The 16,207-nt window shown below is 42.3% G+C and overlaps 1 protein-coding gene across 1 annotated transcript in view; it reads left to right on the top strand.

Moving 5' to 3' along the window:
• Positions 1–7,162: 7,162 nt before the first annotated feature.
• LOC103773825 (transcriptional enhancer factor TEF-1-like) overlaps positions 7,163–16,207 on the top strand; it is a gene marked incomplete at its 3' end in the record, with an annotated part of 27,182 nt that continues 18,137 nt past the window's right edge. Inside the window, exons 1-4 of the mRNA XM_008941206.1 lie at positions 7,163–7,313; positions 7,582–7,646; positions 10,413–10,475; positions 10,564–10,626. Of these exons, the coding sequence (XP_008939454.1) occupies positions 7,163–7,313; positions 7,582–7,646; positions 10,413–10,475; positions 10,564–10,626 (342 nt within the window). The remainder of the gene's footprint in view (positions 7,314–7,581; positions 7,647–10,412; positions 10,476–10,563; positions 10,627–16,207) is intronic.

Genomic DNA, 16,207 nt, shown 5'->3' with positions numbered 1-16,207 from the left:
TTTTTGAAAAAGCTGAATTAACCTCCACATTAAAAAAAAAAAAAAAAAAAAAAAAAAAAAAAAAAAAAAAAAAAAAAAAGTGGAGGGGGATCAAGGGAGTGTTTCTATTGGCTCACTTGGCAATTAAAAATACATAAGTGAAAGAATTGCCTTGAAGTTGCCCAAAGGCCTATAATAAATAACATCCTGCGTAACGAGTACATAAAGTGTGTTCTATGGTTTTGAATGAAATGATTGCTTTTGTTTTTAGGATTATTGGTTTTATATATATATAAAAATATATTTTTTCAGAATGATAACAGGATACAAATAGGCTTATGTTTCTGTAATTGTCTTAAACGTATTTTAAGAATTGCTGTTTGATCAACTGTAAATATTACTGGTTCAGAGGTTAAATGCTCTTGTTGAAGTCATCCACGGAAATCCAGCAGAAGTGTAAATATGGTAGAAAAAGCTAAACAATATGGCAAAGGAATATTTGCTGACTTAAGAGTGCAGGATCAACACCAATATTTTTCCAGTGATGCTAAACCTCTTGTAACTGCTAAATTGGATTTGTAGTTGAATGAAGTATCAGCTGCTGTTGGACAAGCCCATAAAGGCCGGACGGCTGGCCTTTTGTAGGCAGGGCTTAAAGGACGATTGATATGTTTTAGCACTTCTGGGATTATTGTGATTAGGAGGAAGCCATTCTGAATGATAGAGAAAAGGGTGTAAAAAACACAGTCCACAGCTGGTAAGCAGCATGTGTTTGCTATAAGGAGAGGTCACGACTAGTTGATCCTGCTGGTTCTGGCATTGATTGACAGTTAGGAAAACTTGATATTATGAAGGGGATCCTTCTTTTTTTCTCTCCCCTTTTATTTTTTTCCTTAAAGAAATTATGCTTCTGTTGTGTGAAGCCAAAGTATTTTCAAAATCTGGAACACTCACCGTTTGGAAGCTAAGTGTTCAGAGACACAGCTGCAAGTCCGGAGTTGTTAAAATATCATCTAGAAATTAGTATTCAACCCGTATCTGTGAGAACAGTAAATAGGAGTTACAGAATTAGCTCTGGTGTTTCTGTGTTTGCCTTTTCATATGTGTTAGTCTTAACTAAAACCCTCTTTGCTATATAGTAGAAAATTTATGCTAAGTATGTGGACATTTCAAGTTTGCGGAACTTGTTAACTATTATGCCTCTGGTATATCTGAGATATTTAGTAGTAAGGAATAATATGTATAAAAATATTTTGCCATCCAGAAACCAGTTTTATTATTTTATTTCTGTTAAACGCCTGCACCAGAAAACATGTAGGCTATTCCATCTTATCTCTGCTACCCACTTGGAAATGCAGTGCTTCTTTTTTTTTTTTTTTTTTTTTTTTTGTGAGCAGCCATCTGAAAGCTCGCAAATGCACATTTAAATAGTTGGATCTCTGACTCTTTTTACTGGGGCAGTACCTCTTTCAAAATTTGAGTTTAGCATACCACACAGGAAAGAACACAAGCTTGCCAACTCCCGCTGAGCATTTTTTCAAGCCTGTGAAAAGAATGAATTATTCAGCAGTAAGCATGCTTACAGCTGGCCATTTGGGAGCTTTGATGTGCGAATCAGGCGGTTGCATGAATGCCCTTATTGTCATGTTATGTGTACACAGTGTGTGAATTATTGAAAATAGTGAGGCCTGAGCCTCATCTGGTAGAGATTACAGTGCAGGCATGCTGGGTGAAGGTCTGTAATTGAAAATCCCCAGATGCTGTTTATTTGGCCTATGTCACGTGGCCTTCTGCAGAAAGCTTGTCTGAACAAAATGCTGCCCGCCTGGGAAGCGCTGCCCAGCCCCCTCCGAAGCCCTCGCAAAACCCAGCGTGTGGACGACTTAAACACCTGCCCATAATATTTTTAAAAGCTTAAATTAGATTTGCCTATAACGTTTAAATAGAGGATGCCTTACTTAGGGGTTTAAACTGCTTAGCCAGTTGTTGACTTGCAGAGCTCTTTTATCTACAAGAGGCTTTTTGTTAGCCAATTTAGCTTTAAAACGTCTTCAGAAAGCAGCACCGGCAAACTTTAGGCGAGCTTTCCCAAAGCCAGATATTCTGCCAGCAAAAGGGAGCAGAAAAGTGCCAGGGCTGTGCGCCGTGGTGGAGCAGCTCTCCCTCCGCAGGCCCACCCAAGGGCCCCGTGGCCACCTTCTGACTGAAGGGAGCCTTCAGATTGTCCTGGCCCTGCTGACACTGTCCATGCCAGACCCCACGGTGCTGGGTGGGATCTGGATCCGGCCCACACCCAGCACCGAGACAAAGGGCTCAGTGCTGCCTGCAGGGGCCACCCCAGGAGAGCTCGGCTAGAGTGCGGGGGGCTTGTCAAGCACAACTTCCACTAGCTCTCCAAGTTTGGCCCCTGGGGACACATGCAGCGCTTTGCCATCACCAGGCCAGTGTAGCAGCTTTGAGCAGAAGCAACCAGAAATGGAGTTTACCAAAACCAGATGAAAAAGCTTTGCCAATGGTGAAAATATGGCCTCGAGCATGACTTGGGAGATCAAATGTTTGTGCAGGTCTGTCCCCAGGCTTTGCACTCAGGATGTGAAATATCTGTTTTGAGCCAATGTCTCGCAGAATTTGGAGAAATTCATGGTAAGCCATTATCTGAAAAGAACAGGCTTTTCTACTTGATCATGGCTTGAATTATTTTGCTGAGTATTAAAACTTTTTGAAATTAGCTGTTCATTTTCAAATTCCTTACCACCTAGATTTCCCACACTTGCCTATTTTTATCACATTTAGATGGTGCCTATTACTGTGAATTGGGAGGGCAGAGGTTTAATTTGTGTCATTAATGTTCTAAATAAAGACACCTGCCCACCCCACGGCCAGTGGTTCCGCAGAGACGTGAGGCACTGACATGCTGCCCCGTTGCTGGTGGGGACCAAGTTTGAATGGCCATGTCTGTGGCTGGGACCTGGGGAAACGGTCCTGGTGTGGCTGAGAAACATGTCCACACCTCATGTAGGTCCTTGGTAGAACTGCCTGTGATGGCCTGGTGGCTCCTGTGCCAAGGTGGTGGTGCTGGTTTTGGCCTGTGAAGGGGTTCCTGCTTATGCCCTCCTGACACAGTGGGTGATTTTCACCTTCAGGGGCCTTGTCAATGCTGGACGAGTGGGGCCAAACCCACACTCAGCACCAAGAGTGGCACCCAGGAGCCTTATGGAGACCTTTGTGGGGGCTGATGCTTGGCTGCTGTAGGCTGGTTTTGGAAATAACATTAGTGGGGGAGGCTTCTCACACAAGAGCCCTCTGTTAGAGCAACAACTGCCTCCCTCGAGGAGGGAGAGGTGGGTGGAAGCCTCCTCACTTTGCACCTGCTTCTACTTATTTTGAACAAGAAGTGCAGAAATGTCAGTCCTCCATGACGCCTGTGAAGTGTTCAGGATCGCCACACACTCCCTTGTTTTTGGGACAGGGTGGGAGCCTGTCTGTTGCTGGTTGATGTGAGTGGGGCTGCCCTGAGGGGCCTGGCCATTCCCCTGGAGGGGCCACAGTGAGACTTTGGCACCTCATGAAAACTTGCAGATTCTATCATCTACACTGTTTTCTAGTTGAACCCTCTTTTGACTTTCTGCCATGACTATAAAGGATGTTCTGTTGTGTACAATGCCTCTTCCACAGCATCTGTCCAGGGAGAGTTATAGTTTGCAACTGCACTGGCAATACAGAAGGGCATGACAGATAAGACTGAATTTAAAAGGAAAAAAAACCCACAGGAAGAGGCCTATATTAAATATTTGTTGTGGTCCTCTCCTGATCTTTTCAAGATCCTTGGAAAAGGTTCCTGTGCTGTGAAGATGTTTTATCTGACTGGGTACCTCCCCACGCCTCTCTTTGATAGCTGAACCAAAACACTCAGAGTAGGAGACTGTCAGAGAAGATGACAAGAAGGCGCTGAACATTTACAGTTCATAAACCTGACCTCTTCTCTTGTCCCAGGCAATTTCCCAGATATATATGACAGGGAGAGAGAGGGAGAGCATGTATGGTATTTCCACAGCTGAGCCCTTCTAACAGAAAACTATTTATTAATGAATATTTTTCACCCTAAAGTTTCTAGAGAAGTTCCTTGAGCCTCTGTTTAAGATTCATTCCCAAGAGCAGGAAAGGATTTTTTTAGGATTATTAAGCCTTCCTTTCTTTAAAATCCTCTCTGGGCCTTAGCTGATTTGTACATAACACCTTTTCTGTTAGTATCTGCCAGAGTTAGTGAAGAAGAGCACCAGTGTTTGGTAAATAACATAAAGGCTGTAAACTTTTAGTTAGGGACATCTATCTTGTAAGTCAGCCAGTGCTTATGTTTGTGTTTATGGTGTGTTGGTAGTCTAAAAAAAAAAGTTATGTCTTTTCAGATCATTGTGGCTGTGGAGAGTCCAGCCCATTTAGTGAGCCTCATGAGGTTACAGTGTCTTCTGCCCTGGCTAAACCTTACACCTAACACATCTTTCTTTGCTGGGTTGAAAGCAGGGCTGTAAGGAAAACGTGAGGCTGTTGCCTCGCCACTTTGCATGGTTCCTTGTAGAGTTCCTCCTCACTGTAAGTCAAATTTTTCCACCCTGTTGACTCTTCTTGAGCTGGGCTCCAGCTAGACTTTACCTTAAGGGGAAGCGATCACTTTGCAAACCCACAGTCTTGTTAATCATGCCCCTGCTGAGCTAGATAACTGCTAGAGAAAACCCCCCTTGACTCAAGCCAAAACACTTCATGGGTGGACTGAGGCTCAACTGGAGACAGCACTTGACTGGTGGTTTGAATAATACAGTCTAGACTTTCAGTGCTTGGTGTTTTTTACAAAGCTGCTTTTCCTGTCAAATTCTGCCTGGGAATCTGAGCCTTCCTTTAAAAATAGTTTTTTGGCTTTCTTGACTGGGAAGAAAACTGTGAAATCATGAGAAGGTTTAACTCTCCCTTCCTCAGCTATAGCTGAGGGCTGCTTAGGACTGCCTTAATGGGCGAGGGCTGGCTGGAGTGACCTGTGCTGTGACTATGTATCTGAAATATCTTCGGTACAGTCAGAGGGTCAAGAGATGACAATGCATCCTGTACATAACCTTACAGAGCCATTGACCTTGCAGAATCAGCTGCTGATAAGGATAACCTGACAGTGCTTTTTGCACCAAAAAAACTATATTATGTGCTTAATGTATGCACACACATAAATATATGCATATTTATGAAAGTACTTTCTGGAGAGGCGACATTCCCCAGTTAAATCAAAACGTGCATTTAGACACATGAAAATGTTCATACCACCTGTCATACCCATGATTGCACAACTATGGTGATCACTGAATCTTACCAGATCACAGAGGGCTGCTCTTGCAGGCTACCACCCCTTCAGGCTTCCTGTTGGCAGGTGGTGAAATGCATCTTCCTGTTTTTCTTGTGATTTTTGTGCACCTCTTTACTGCCTGCTAGCTTAGTACTCATTAAAGGGACACTGCAGAGGCATAAAAAGTACCAAGCAAGAAGGTTTTGGAAAATTCTTGTCCAAAGTATATTTAGTGTTGTGTGCCATTGCTGTATACATTTTCCTTTCCCTTCTTGTTGCCATGTCCTCAGGCTCTCCATCTCTGTTGGTTTCGTTTCCCAGACTGTGTGATATTTTTCCACTTTAGAACTTTTCAGTCAAATATTAATGAAGAGTAGAGCAGCTCCATTTCTGGCCATGCCCAACACCTGCAAGTGAATTTGCACAGAGTGAGGTAGCTGCTCTTACAGCATAAGGAGATGGGGGACAGCCACCACTATGAAAACTAATTCTCTGTATTTGAAGTAAACTGTTTGGATTATGAGAAAGAACGTGAGAACAGAGAGATACAGAGATTGGGCATTCCCAAGTTTCACCCCATGAACACAAAGGCTCTTGTTCACTGCAGATGGCAAGTACTCTGTGGATTTGACAGGCTGCAGAACTTCTGTGCAGCCAAAAGACAAAGTCTTTGCATGAAATTAGGTAGGTAGCTGCTCCCCTGTTTGTATATGGAAATCCCCCATTTGTGTGCAGAAATGTTGCTTGTTTGTGTAACTATGTGCTCACACAAAATTCAACTCTTGAAGTTTGTCCTGAAGAGACAAACCTCACATCACCATTACAGTAACGTGTTGAAGGAAACCTGGCACATGGTCCAGACCAGAACAAAAAGAGAATTGGAGAAAACATAGTTCTACACTGAAACACGCTGATATTTCATGTTTTAGTAGCCATTTAGCAGACAATCCATGGAAGAGACAGGAACCATGAGACAGTTGATACAAAGGGTGTAAAATAAGGCTCAGAAGGAGGAGAAAGAAAAAAAAAAAAGGGAAGTGAAGATCTAGTTTGACTAATTGTGTTCAGTCTTCCAGTCAACAAAACACCCTTCAGACCTAGGTAGGCTACTTCAGAACTTTCCCATCTCTCTCCCACAACAGCAAACTGGAACAGTTTGAGTCCCTGGTTGATACAATAGATATAATAACTTTCTGCACTCCCCAGCTATGTACTCATCCAGTTTAAGATGACTTGGTGGGTAACAAGTTTTTTTTCTTAGCCTCCCTATTTTTACCATGCTGATAAATAATTTTTTTTTTTTCTAGACATGGGCTGCTTATTCCCTGTGCTAAATACAAATATCTCAGTAACTAAGGACTTGTTGAACAAGTATATTTAAGTTGTTACAACTCATGGAGGAGTAACATACTATGCAGTGAAAATAAACAGGGCACCACATAAAACTGTGTTATCGTCCATGTCAGCAATATTTAGGAAGGAAATTATTTAGAAAAATGTGAGTTTCTGTAGGTAGCATAATGTGCGACTGAAGAAGAGTCAAATAGCCATTTTAGAAACTTGGAAGGGCTATAAATTTCCACGACACATAGAGCTCTGAATAACAAACCACAGTGTTGATCAGCCCCACTGCAGCAGGAACTTAGACACCACAGGGTGACCACTCTCATGCATAGAGTTAAGGGTGTGATTGATAATCTGCTGAACTGGGATGATGATTTTTGTCAGTGGAGAAGACAAAGTGCTTCGTGGCAGGAAGTATAGATTTTGCTGTCCTCCTTGTAGAACTGAAACTTGGAGAAAAGCTTATTTGAAACTGTAATATCTGGGTGATTGGTGCTTTGGCTTAGCTGGCACATGACCTTCTCAAGAACAGGGGCCCAGAGGGGCAAACACAACCTGGTGCAGTCAGATGCAAAACCAGAAGAACCCACACCTTGTGCCAGCCCTGAGCACAGGCAGATTCTCCAGCGAGAGATCATCCTGGGCACCACTGCTGGCCAAGGAGGTACCCTCTGCCTGCAACGAGCTGCAGGACTTCACTGAGAAAGCACTCTGCATGGTTCACGTGGCACATACAATGTCTGTCAAGGAGAGGGAAGAGAAATACTGGTGAAAGATGAGAAAAACTGATAGATTGCAAAGGAAAAGTGAATGAAGGTGCTGTAAGAAAACATAAGCCTCATATGGACGGAGCTCATATGTGTAAATAATTTTGATGGTGTTTATCAATGTGATGCCGCTTGTCCCTTATCATGAATTTTTCTTTGTTTCAGGCAGGAATGAATTGATAGCCAGATACATCAAACTTAGAACAGGGAAGACACGGACAAGGAAGCAGGTAAAATAACACAGTGGGGAAGTATGCATGTCAGTGAATGACAAATCATGGCATTTTTGGCTGCAGTGGCTGTCTGTGCTTCAGCTCTGATGAGATGATGTATTGACTTCACTGTTCAGATTGAACACATACTGTTTAGAAACTGTTTAAAACTTTGGGGGTTTTATGTTGTGCATCATTTCAATGGCAGTTCAACAATGCATTTTTTATTAACCTATGTGTCCATGAAGCTATTATCCCCCATAGCGGGGTGGAAACATGTTCAAAAGTTGAAGCAGAAACATAAAGCATTGTGCCTTGTTTCTGTGTAAGGACAATTACAGAATACATTGATTATTTTGAGGTGGTGCATAATGGAACTTCTAAAAGTCCAGCCAATTTGCCTATATAATAGAGGTTATGATCCTTGCACGTGAGAAGTAAATAAATAAAAAGTCCTTTCTAACGGGATTGATCGTAACCATGCTGTCAACTTATGGACAGTACTTGGCTACAGGATGTAAAAATAATTTTAAAGTTCTCCCAAGAGCCTTCAGGCCCCTGGTCTGTGGCCACAGTAAGATTACGTTCATCAAAGAGTCAGAATAAACCTCTAACCAGTCTTAAGTCTCTTTCAGATGATTATCATATAACCATTAACTTACCTCACATGACTAAATTCTTTAATTTATATATCCATGGTGATCAGCCGCCTCACAGAAGGCACACGCTCTGTGTAGTTTGTGGCAGCTACCAAACCCTCGGGCTGTTCCAAAAGGCCTGGCGGTGGCCGGGTCCCCTGCCTTCCCCAGCGGCAGGTGCGGGGTCCGAGGGGAAGGCGGGGCAGGGAGGCTCCTGCAGCGCGTGCTACGCCTGGGCTGCCGCGCCGGGAAAGGTGACGCTGAGTCGGCACACACAAAGGTGGCCTGCTGCCAGCACTTGGATTTAAAGCACTGAAATGGGGAATAGTTTGCCCAGGGTAGCTTCCCTTGTCAGTTAAGAAGAAAGCATGTACAAGGGATGAAAAAAGACATGAGAAAGGAGACAAACCACAGCATGTGAAGAAGGTACAAACGGAATATTGGCAAAGAAATCTCAAACGAAAGCTAAGTTCCAGGTTCTGCACTGCTATGCCCATGTGAGCTCCAAGAGTTGGGGGTTACACTGGACTCTTATAATTGCATCAGGAGGCAAAATGCAGATCTTGGAGCTAGATCCTTGGCCAGCATGTGCTGGTATTGCTGCAGTGAAACTGAGAAGACTGTGGTGGCGTACGTGTGGCAATATTCTGCCTCTGTACCTCTGTGATTCCCTCTGTAGCAGTTCATAAATCACTTTAGACCGAGTGTTTAGAAAAGTTTGATTGTTGTTACTTTTGACTTTCAACTGAGCAATTAAACATTATGATTGTGCTTTTTGTATAACCTTTAACACCACTAATACCCACTGAAAGCAAAACAAATGGACATGTGGGAACTTGGTCTATGTGTTTGACTACAAAATTGCTTAGTAAGCAATAGTATAACTCTGAATTACTGCAAACTGTTTCCTGAGCTGCTTCCCACAGAGGTCTCTGAAGGTGGCCTTCAGGAGCTATGCTCGTTTATGCATTACTGTTTGTTCCCCTACTGAAAATACAGGCCTTTTGATAATATTGTTGTGAAAGTCTTATAGAAGGAAGAAATCAAGCTTTGTTTTTCCTTTTCTTTTACTTTGTTCTTTCCCAGATAGGAATTGTACCTAGTTTAGGAAAAATGTACACCACCTGATGTCTTATGCCTTGGCTCAAACAAGAGTAAGAGATTTCTCTTTAGTGGGTTGTACCATCAGTGCAGGTTTTGAACCTTCACACAGAGGGCTGTAGGATGGCGAGCGCTGCCGAGCAGTGCTGGGCAGCACCATTGGTGATGGGTACCCTCATCATCATAGCATGGACTTCACTACATGCCTCAGCAAACAGGAATGTGAACCTGGACCCAGACTTTTCACTACACAGGCAACAAGCTGTGACCAAAAACCGGTCCGGTGAAGAACTGGGTTTACAAAAATTTGTTACCAAAATGTAAGAATGATGTGCCAAACCTGGATATCACTCAAGCTGATGTCATGTCACTGGTCCACACTTCCGTGAGTGTTTTGTGGACAGACTTGATGCTAAGATTAATGAGGAAGACATCGAAGGTTCAGGGACCTATGATTGTGCCAGTATTGTTTGTGCCAGCATTTAAAACATTTCATCGGGGTCAAAATGCAGCCTGAGGCTCCTCACTGGAGCAGCAGAGCACAATAAATAATGGATAAAACTTCTTCATGCCAAGTTATGTCTCGAGCCTAGTGGCAAATAGTCAGAGTGGGCATCTGCATTCTGTGCAGATGGGGTAGAAGTCCTGTCAGCTCCCCATGCCAGAGCACAGGGCCTGGCCGCACATGGGATCGGTACCAAAGCACTTACGTGGGCTACGTCCAGCTGCAAACTGTCTTCTGTCTTGTAGCTGAAGGTGCAACCTGGTGGGTTACTTTTTACTCCCCTCCCCCTTAAGTCACTGCAGTGATGACCTGTATTGTTAAGCCTTGGTGCTAAGAGCTTGGTATCTGGCTGGGAATGCGGTATCTTTAACAGCAGAGCTTACTGAAGATGCAAATAACTTCCTCCCCTCGGAAAAGTTTCTTTTTTTTTTTGTTTTGATTTTTTTTTTAAAGAAAAAATAAACATTTAAAGTTTGATTTGCTTTTTGTTTTTTCTTTTGTTTGTTGTTTTTTTTTTCCCTATAAACCTGAACAATGTAGGTGTCTAGTCACATACAGGTCTTAGCAAGAAAGAAAGTTCGAGAAATTCAAGCCGCCATTAAGGTACGTTTGGCTTGCCCAGTTGTAGGGGGCTTTTCATCTCCATGGTTACAGGCTTTTCCTTTGTTTCCTCCCTTCCCCTACCCTGCAGGTGTCTAGTCACATTCAGGTTCTTGCCAGAAGGAAATCTCGTGATTTTCATTCCAAGCTGAAGGTATGCGCTTTTCTGCTTTTGGGCTTGTGGTTGCTATGCCTGTCCTCTCCTCCTCCCTGCGGTGACGGGTGCTGCCGTGCCTGTAACCTCCTTTTCCTGCATGTGGTAGCTGTCTGCGTCTCTTTGTGTTTAATCTCTGGTTTCTGCACTAGCATCCACATTAAAAACGTTGTTTTAACACTGTCCAAATGAAAAGTGAACTACTCTTTGTAACAGCTCAGCACTTAAACCTGGTTTTTAACACATTAATTTTTTTTTTTAACAGTTGGTTGTTATTTAACTACACAGGATTTTTATGCAGTTGTGTAGATACTTTTTTTTTTTTTTTTTTTTTTTTTTCCAGAGGGGTAATAAGGGTAATTGGTTTTCAATTCCCAAATGTTTTTTGTCTGTGCTTTTGAAATGCTATCAAGAATACTTAAAATAGATCATTTATTCCAACTGCCAGAGAGCACAGTTTATCAAGATTGCTCTAACTATGAGGTGTTTTTAGAGTACAATCTAGTTTCACCTCGAGTTACATACTGTTTACAAGATTCCCTGAAGTTTTATTTTTTAAAGTAAAATATTGACATTTAATCTTTGGAGAGCCTCAGTCAGAATCCTGTTCAGGGAATATTAAGTATGTTTACTTAATCTGATGTGATGAATTGTACATGTCCCCGTTTTCCCCGCTTTCTATAAAATATATTCTATAGCTAAAAAGAAACTTGGAAATGCTTAATAGGGATTTCTTGGATTGCTTGTTTTTTCAAGTTTTCCAGCAGAGATCTTGGGACCCTTTTTGTTTTGTTTTCACATTATTTAAAAGTGGAAGAGGAGGTTTTGCAGTTTTTGCTGTTCAATTTTTTTCTTTTTAATAAAAAAGTGAAGGAACTTGTAAATCTTTTACTTCTCTCCTTTTTTTCTTTTCATTGATTTTTTTTTTTCCCAGATAAGAACAAATCATGGTTTTGTTCTAGCTGAAAAGCAAAATGTTTCAGAAAGTAATTTCACAGTACTAGGTGGTGAGCACTGCGGATGCTTACCACGATCCTGGAACTGCAGCATATCGATAACAGCCTGGCTTTGTAACAGGCCTCCTTGACAGAAGCACTGGGGTTTTCGTCTGCAGTGGGCAGCATGCTGGCAAGCTTGTATGGCTGTTGGTGGCTGGCTTTTTAGCTGCACTGGCTGAGCAGTTGGGGTTTGTGAAGAACAACTAAGACAACTTAAACATGCTGCTTTTTAACCGAGGGTGCAATAATACAGAGATATGTAGCATTTTAAGCTCAAATTGTCAATCCTTGATGCCTAAAATTAAGTATGTAAATAGGTGGCTTTACTTGCAGAGGTGCTCAGTGGTAGCACCTCTCAAGGAGTTTTATAGGACTGGTGAGTGATCAGGGCTACAGAAATCAGGAAACCCACTTAAATACCAAAATACAGGCCTAGGTGCCTAACAAAAATATTGCATTTACTGTTCTAAAATACTTCCCTCTCTGAATGCCCAAAATACCTTAAATTATGAAGACACTTATAAAGCAAAAAATATTTTTCAGTACTGCACCTGCTGTCCAATTTTTACTGAAGCTTTCAGCTTTCCAAAAAAGAAAGAAGCTAGTTAAACCCTTGTAACATTTGAGACCTCTAGCCTAGATGCCATTTGTAGTAAATGGAGATCCAGAGGGATTTTTCATTTTAAGGAGTCACCTGAAGAAGAAAAGATCTGTTAGGGCAACAAAATATTTTGTAAGGACTTCAGACCTTGTTGCCCTTTCCCACGGGTCAGTGGGTTGCAGCTCCCCCAGAGATGAGTAGAAAGTGAGGGAGCTGCCATTTTGGTGTAAGGAACTGATTGCTTCAGGAAGAATCTCCTACCTCCATGGTCCTGACACTCTGTGGGGGCATTTGCTTCGACTTTCTACAACTACATGGTGAGGCATGTACACAGGGCACACTGGTGGCAAGTCGTTTGCTCATCCCTGGCTCCCTGCAGGCGTCACTGATGGCAAAAGCTGCCCCAGACCTTCCACAGCAGGTCTTGCTGGCCAGTAGGTTCCAGGCTGCTCCTCCTGCCCCTGCCCACAGGATTTAGCTCCCCCAGGAGCCTCGACACAATTGGTGACTCCTCCGTGGCCCACAACCTGTGGGGATGCCCAGGAAAGGCAGAGGAGTCAGCCTCTCCTCATCTACTTCTTTTTCCTGCTATTCTTGGTTTCTGCAAACAAGGTGGCATGGCACAACATCTGCCCTCCCTGGCACAGACCCCTTCCAGAGAAGTCACAGCCTCCCACAAACCTTTTTCTCCCCTCATGGAAGAGATGAAACTTCGATGCAAGAAGGTGCCGTAATGGAGCTGCCTTTATGAGAAAGAGAGCCCTTACTTTTTCTGCTGGGGACCTGCAATTACTCCCTGGAAGTGAGAGAAGCTGCTGATTTTGGACTGGAGATGGAACCTCACTACTCCAGACATTTTGGTAGTGCTATTGCCCATTTTTCTTAATCCTGCATTGAGCCATCTATATGGTCCTTTGCAAACTGCATGAGGACATCACTGATGTCAAAAGAAGACAAGGTGAATGCGTTTTGGCATCTGCATTCCCACCGTTTCAACAGGAGCTATTTTTTCAGCAGCCTGGACTGCCCCATCAGCCTCCTTGGGAAGATGATGGGCTCTTGCTCTACCTCTGGAGTGGGTTTTTTTTTTCTGCTGAAGGTATGACCAAGAAGAAGATAGCCAAGGGAAGCACTGCTTCTGACTTGGGCCAGTCTTGCCCTGCTAACAGTGAGCTGACACTTGCAATTACTCTGTAAAACCTCTGATTGGTGGCATCCAGGGGAGCAGTAAGTTACTACTTAACGAAAACACTTGCATCTAATGTCAAGTTTCCCATCTACAGCGTGAGGGGAAAGCACCTTGTGAATTAATGCAGAGGTCCTTCACGCCAGTCCATGGCTACAAGTTCGGTCAGCTCTGACCCAAGGCCATCTCCATCTCCTGTGTTTCTTCCTCTTTGGCAGCAGACATCTTCTCTGCACACCTCCCACATGCACATGAAGCAGGGTATATTGTAGAGAAGCTGATCGCTCCCCGTGTGCCAGCACCACTTTAGCTGAAATAATCACAGGCAAGCTCTTGAGGATTGCCAGGGCATGAGGCGAGGCTCTTGCCCCCCAGCTGATGTGCATTGCTAGCAGCTTTCTTCAGAATGCCTTTTCGTGGTGTTCTGTGGGGATGTGGCCCATCTGTCCTGTTGACCTCAGTCCCTGGTCTCTTATTTTGATGAAGGGTATAACAAACAACTCCTGTTCCCCAAGTACCTGCTGAGTTTATTTTATACCAAGAGATCTTTCCGTTGTGCCTTGGTCTGAATCCTGCACATAGCAAGGAGAGGTCTTGGACGAGTCTTCTTTTGTTGGCCTTCTTCAGCAAAAATCCAAATGGATGGAAGGATTTCAGAGCTATCTGCACCCATGGCATTGGATAAAGTATTACTGAAGCTTACCTAATAGATTGAAATCTCACCTGCATGCCACAAGGTCTGCTTCATCCAGCAGAGACCCGTTTCTTTGATAAGTGCCTACAGTCGCTCTAGACAGGTGGATCCTTAGCTTGCAAGAAAGAGAAGTTTCACCCATAAACGCTATTGCTGCATTTCAAGAGCACACAATGTGTGTCTGAATGTCTCATCAGCCCTTCCAGGGCCATTACACATTTTAATTCTTTTTACAGCAGGAAAATCCTCCTATTTGAGAGATTTACTCTTAATTTTTTGAGGTTATTAATATTTTCCTGAAGTTAAAAAATTTCCTGTTATGAAAATGGAAAGAGAGGCTGAGATAAACTGTCCTTGGAGACAGATCTGAATGGCAGCTCCTCTTCATGACATTTCCTCTCATGCAGAGACTGGAGGAGGCAAAGCAGAATTTTTATGCTCTAATGTTGTATTTCTGTGTCAAATACACCAGTCCATAGTGTTAGGTTGCAGCATTTCCCACCTTTGCACTAACAGGGAGCTAAAGTCACCTCTGTCCATTCAGGAGAAAAGCTGGATTGGAAGTTGTGCATAAATAGAGAGTAAAGGTCTTCACAGCAGGTTATACATCTATCTTAGACTTTCATCTCAGATATCTTTTCACAGTGCAGGATTAATTAGACAGAGACAAAGAGAAACATTAAAATGCCTACAGTTCACACGTATTACATGTTTTAAAATCCATTATTCTACATTCTGCATTGAGGGATAAAAAGAAAATATTGTTGTCAATTATAAAATGCTAAAGATAGCTCTATACTTTTTAAATGAACAACGATAAAAGCCTTGAAAAATTCCCTTTGATGTGAATGGAGTCTTCAGCATTTTGAAATACAATAAGATGGATTAATTGCTACTCATTAGGCAGCAAGTTGGGACAGCTTTGAATGCGCATTCTCTTCTTGGCATTAGCTATTGCCTGGCTGAAATAGCCAGCTTTTGTATTTACTCCTGTCTTCTCTAATAATAAGCAAATTGGAGATCAGGGCTAGAAACACTGAAGTGCTCTCTATCTTTTGTCCAGAACAATTGTATATTTTCATGATTTGTTTATCTTTTCTGAGCTACAGCTAATTATTGCAAAGGTTATTTGAATCAATATGAGATCTGAACAGAAATAACATCTGCAAAAGTGCTTATTAGGAATCTATTTTATGTTAGTGTAACTGTAATATCCATTTTGTGAGCAAATTGCTGTTTCTTCTCTTATGTAATTTTTTTCCTTACATGAAAAGTTTCTTATTTTAAATATTGGTACAAGATTTAGGGCTTCTTGAATTAATACTGTGTTCTGTTGTGCTTACTTTTCCTCACTGTCTTAGATTTTTTTTTTCCTAAAGTCATAGATGACATGGTATTCAAAGCCCCATTTATCATTCTAGGCTAGCAGTTTTTATTTTTTGGTGTAGAACTTGTTTGAACCGATTGATTGAATTATTCTTCTGTTTATGTTGGATTAAAAGAAAGTCAGGCACAAATCCTTTTGTGCTTGTCATGTAGAACTCTTGTTTCATGTGGGGCTTTTATAGATATTAAGATTTATAACTGGATGATACTGAGGAATTATCTAATTTAACTATGTATTTTGCATTCCAAAAATAATGGGAGAAAAGTAAACCTCAAGGGCCTGATTCATTAAAATTTGTATAGTCTTCTTGCATTAGATTCTTAGCATTCAATGCCTTCCAAAAACAAAGTGCTTGCAACCACAGCCAGAACCAGTCTGCTAAAACATGAGGCAGATCCTGATCTCCTTTACAGTGATGATGTTTTAGGGGTCTTGTGGAACTAAACCAGATTTCCACTGATTGTACTCTAAATCCACCTCAGTAACATTCATTACTAATTATGTACCACAACACAGAATACTTTTACAAGGGGAGAGTAAGGCAATGGTCTAAGAGCGCAGTCAGTTACTTACTACAGTGTCATTCCTGGGCAGCAGCAATCCCATCAGAGCTCATAAATTAAGTAGGGTCAAGCCAGGTCAGGGCCAGATGGGACCTATCCAACGAATACCTTAAGCTCCAGCAGGATTTAATGATTCAGTAGGAGTTGCTGTC

The sequence above is a fragment of the Merops nubicus genome, unplaced genomic scaffold (assembly GCF_000691845.1).
Source record: "Merops nubicus isolate BGI_N331 unplaced genomic scaffold, ASM69184v1 scaffold50415, whole genome shotgun sequence".
In the NCBI taxonomy this organism is placed as follows: domain Eukaryota; kingdom Metazoa; phylum Chordata; class Aves; order Coraciiformes; family Meropidae; genus Merops; species Merops nubicus.
Note: the sequence above shows the minus strand (reverse complement) of the source record. Positions and strands in the feature narration are given on the sequence as shown.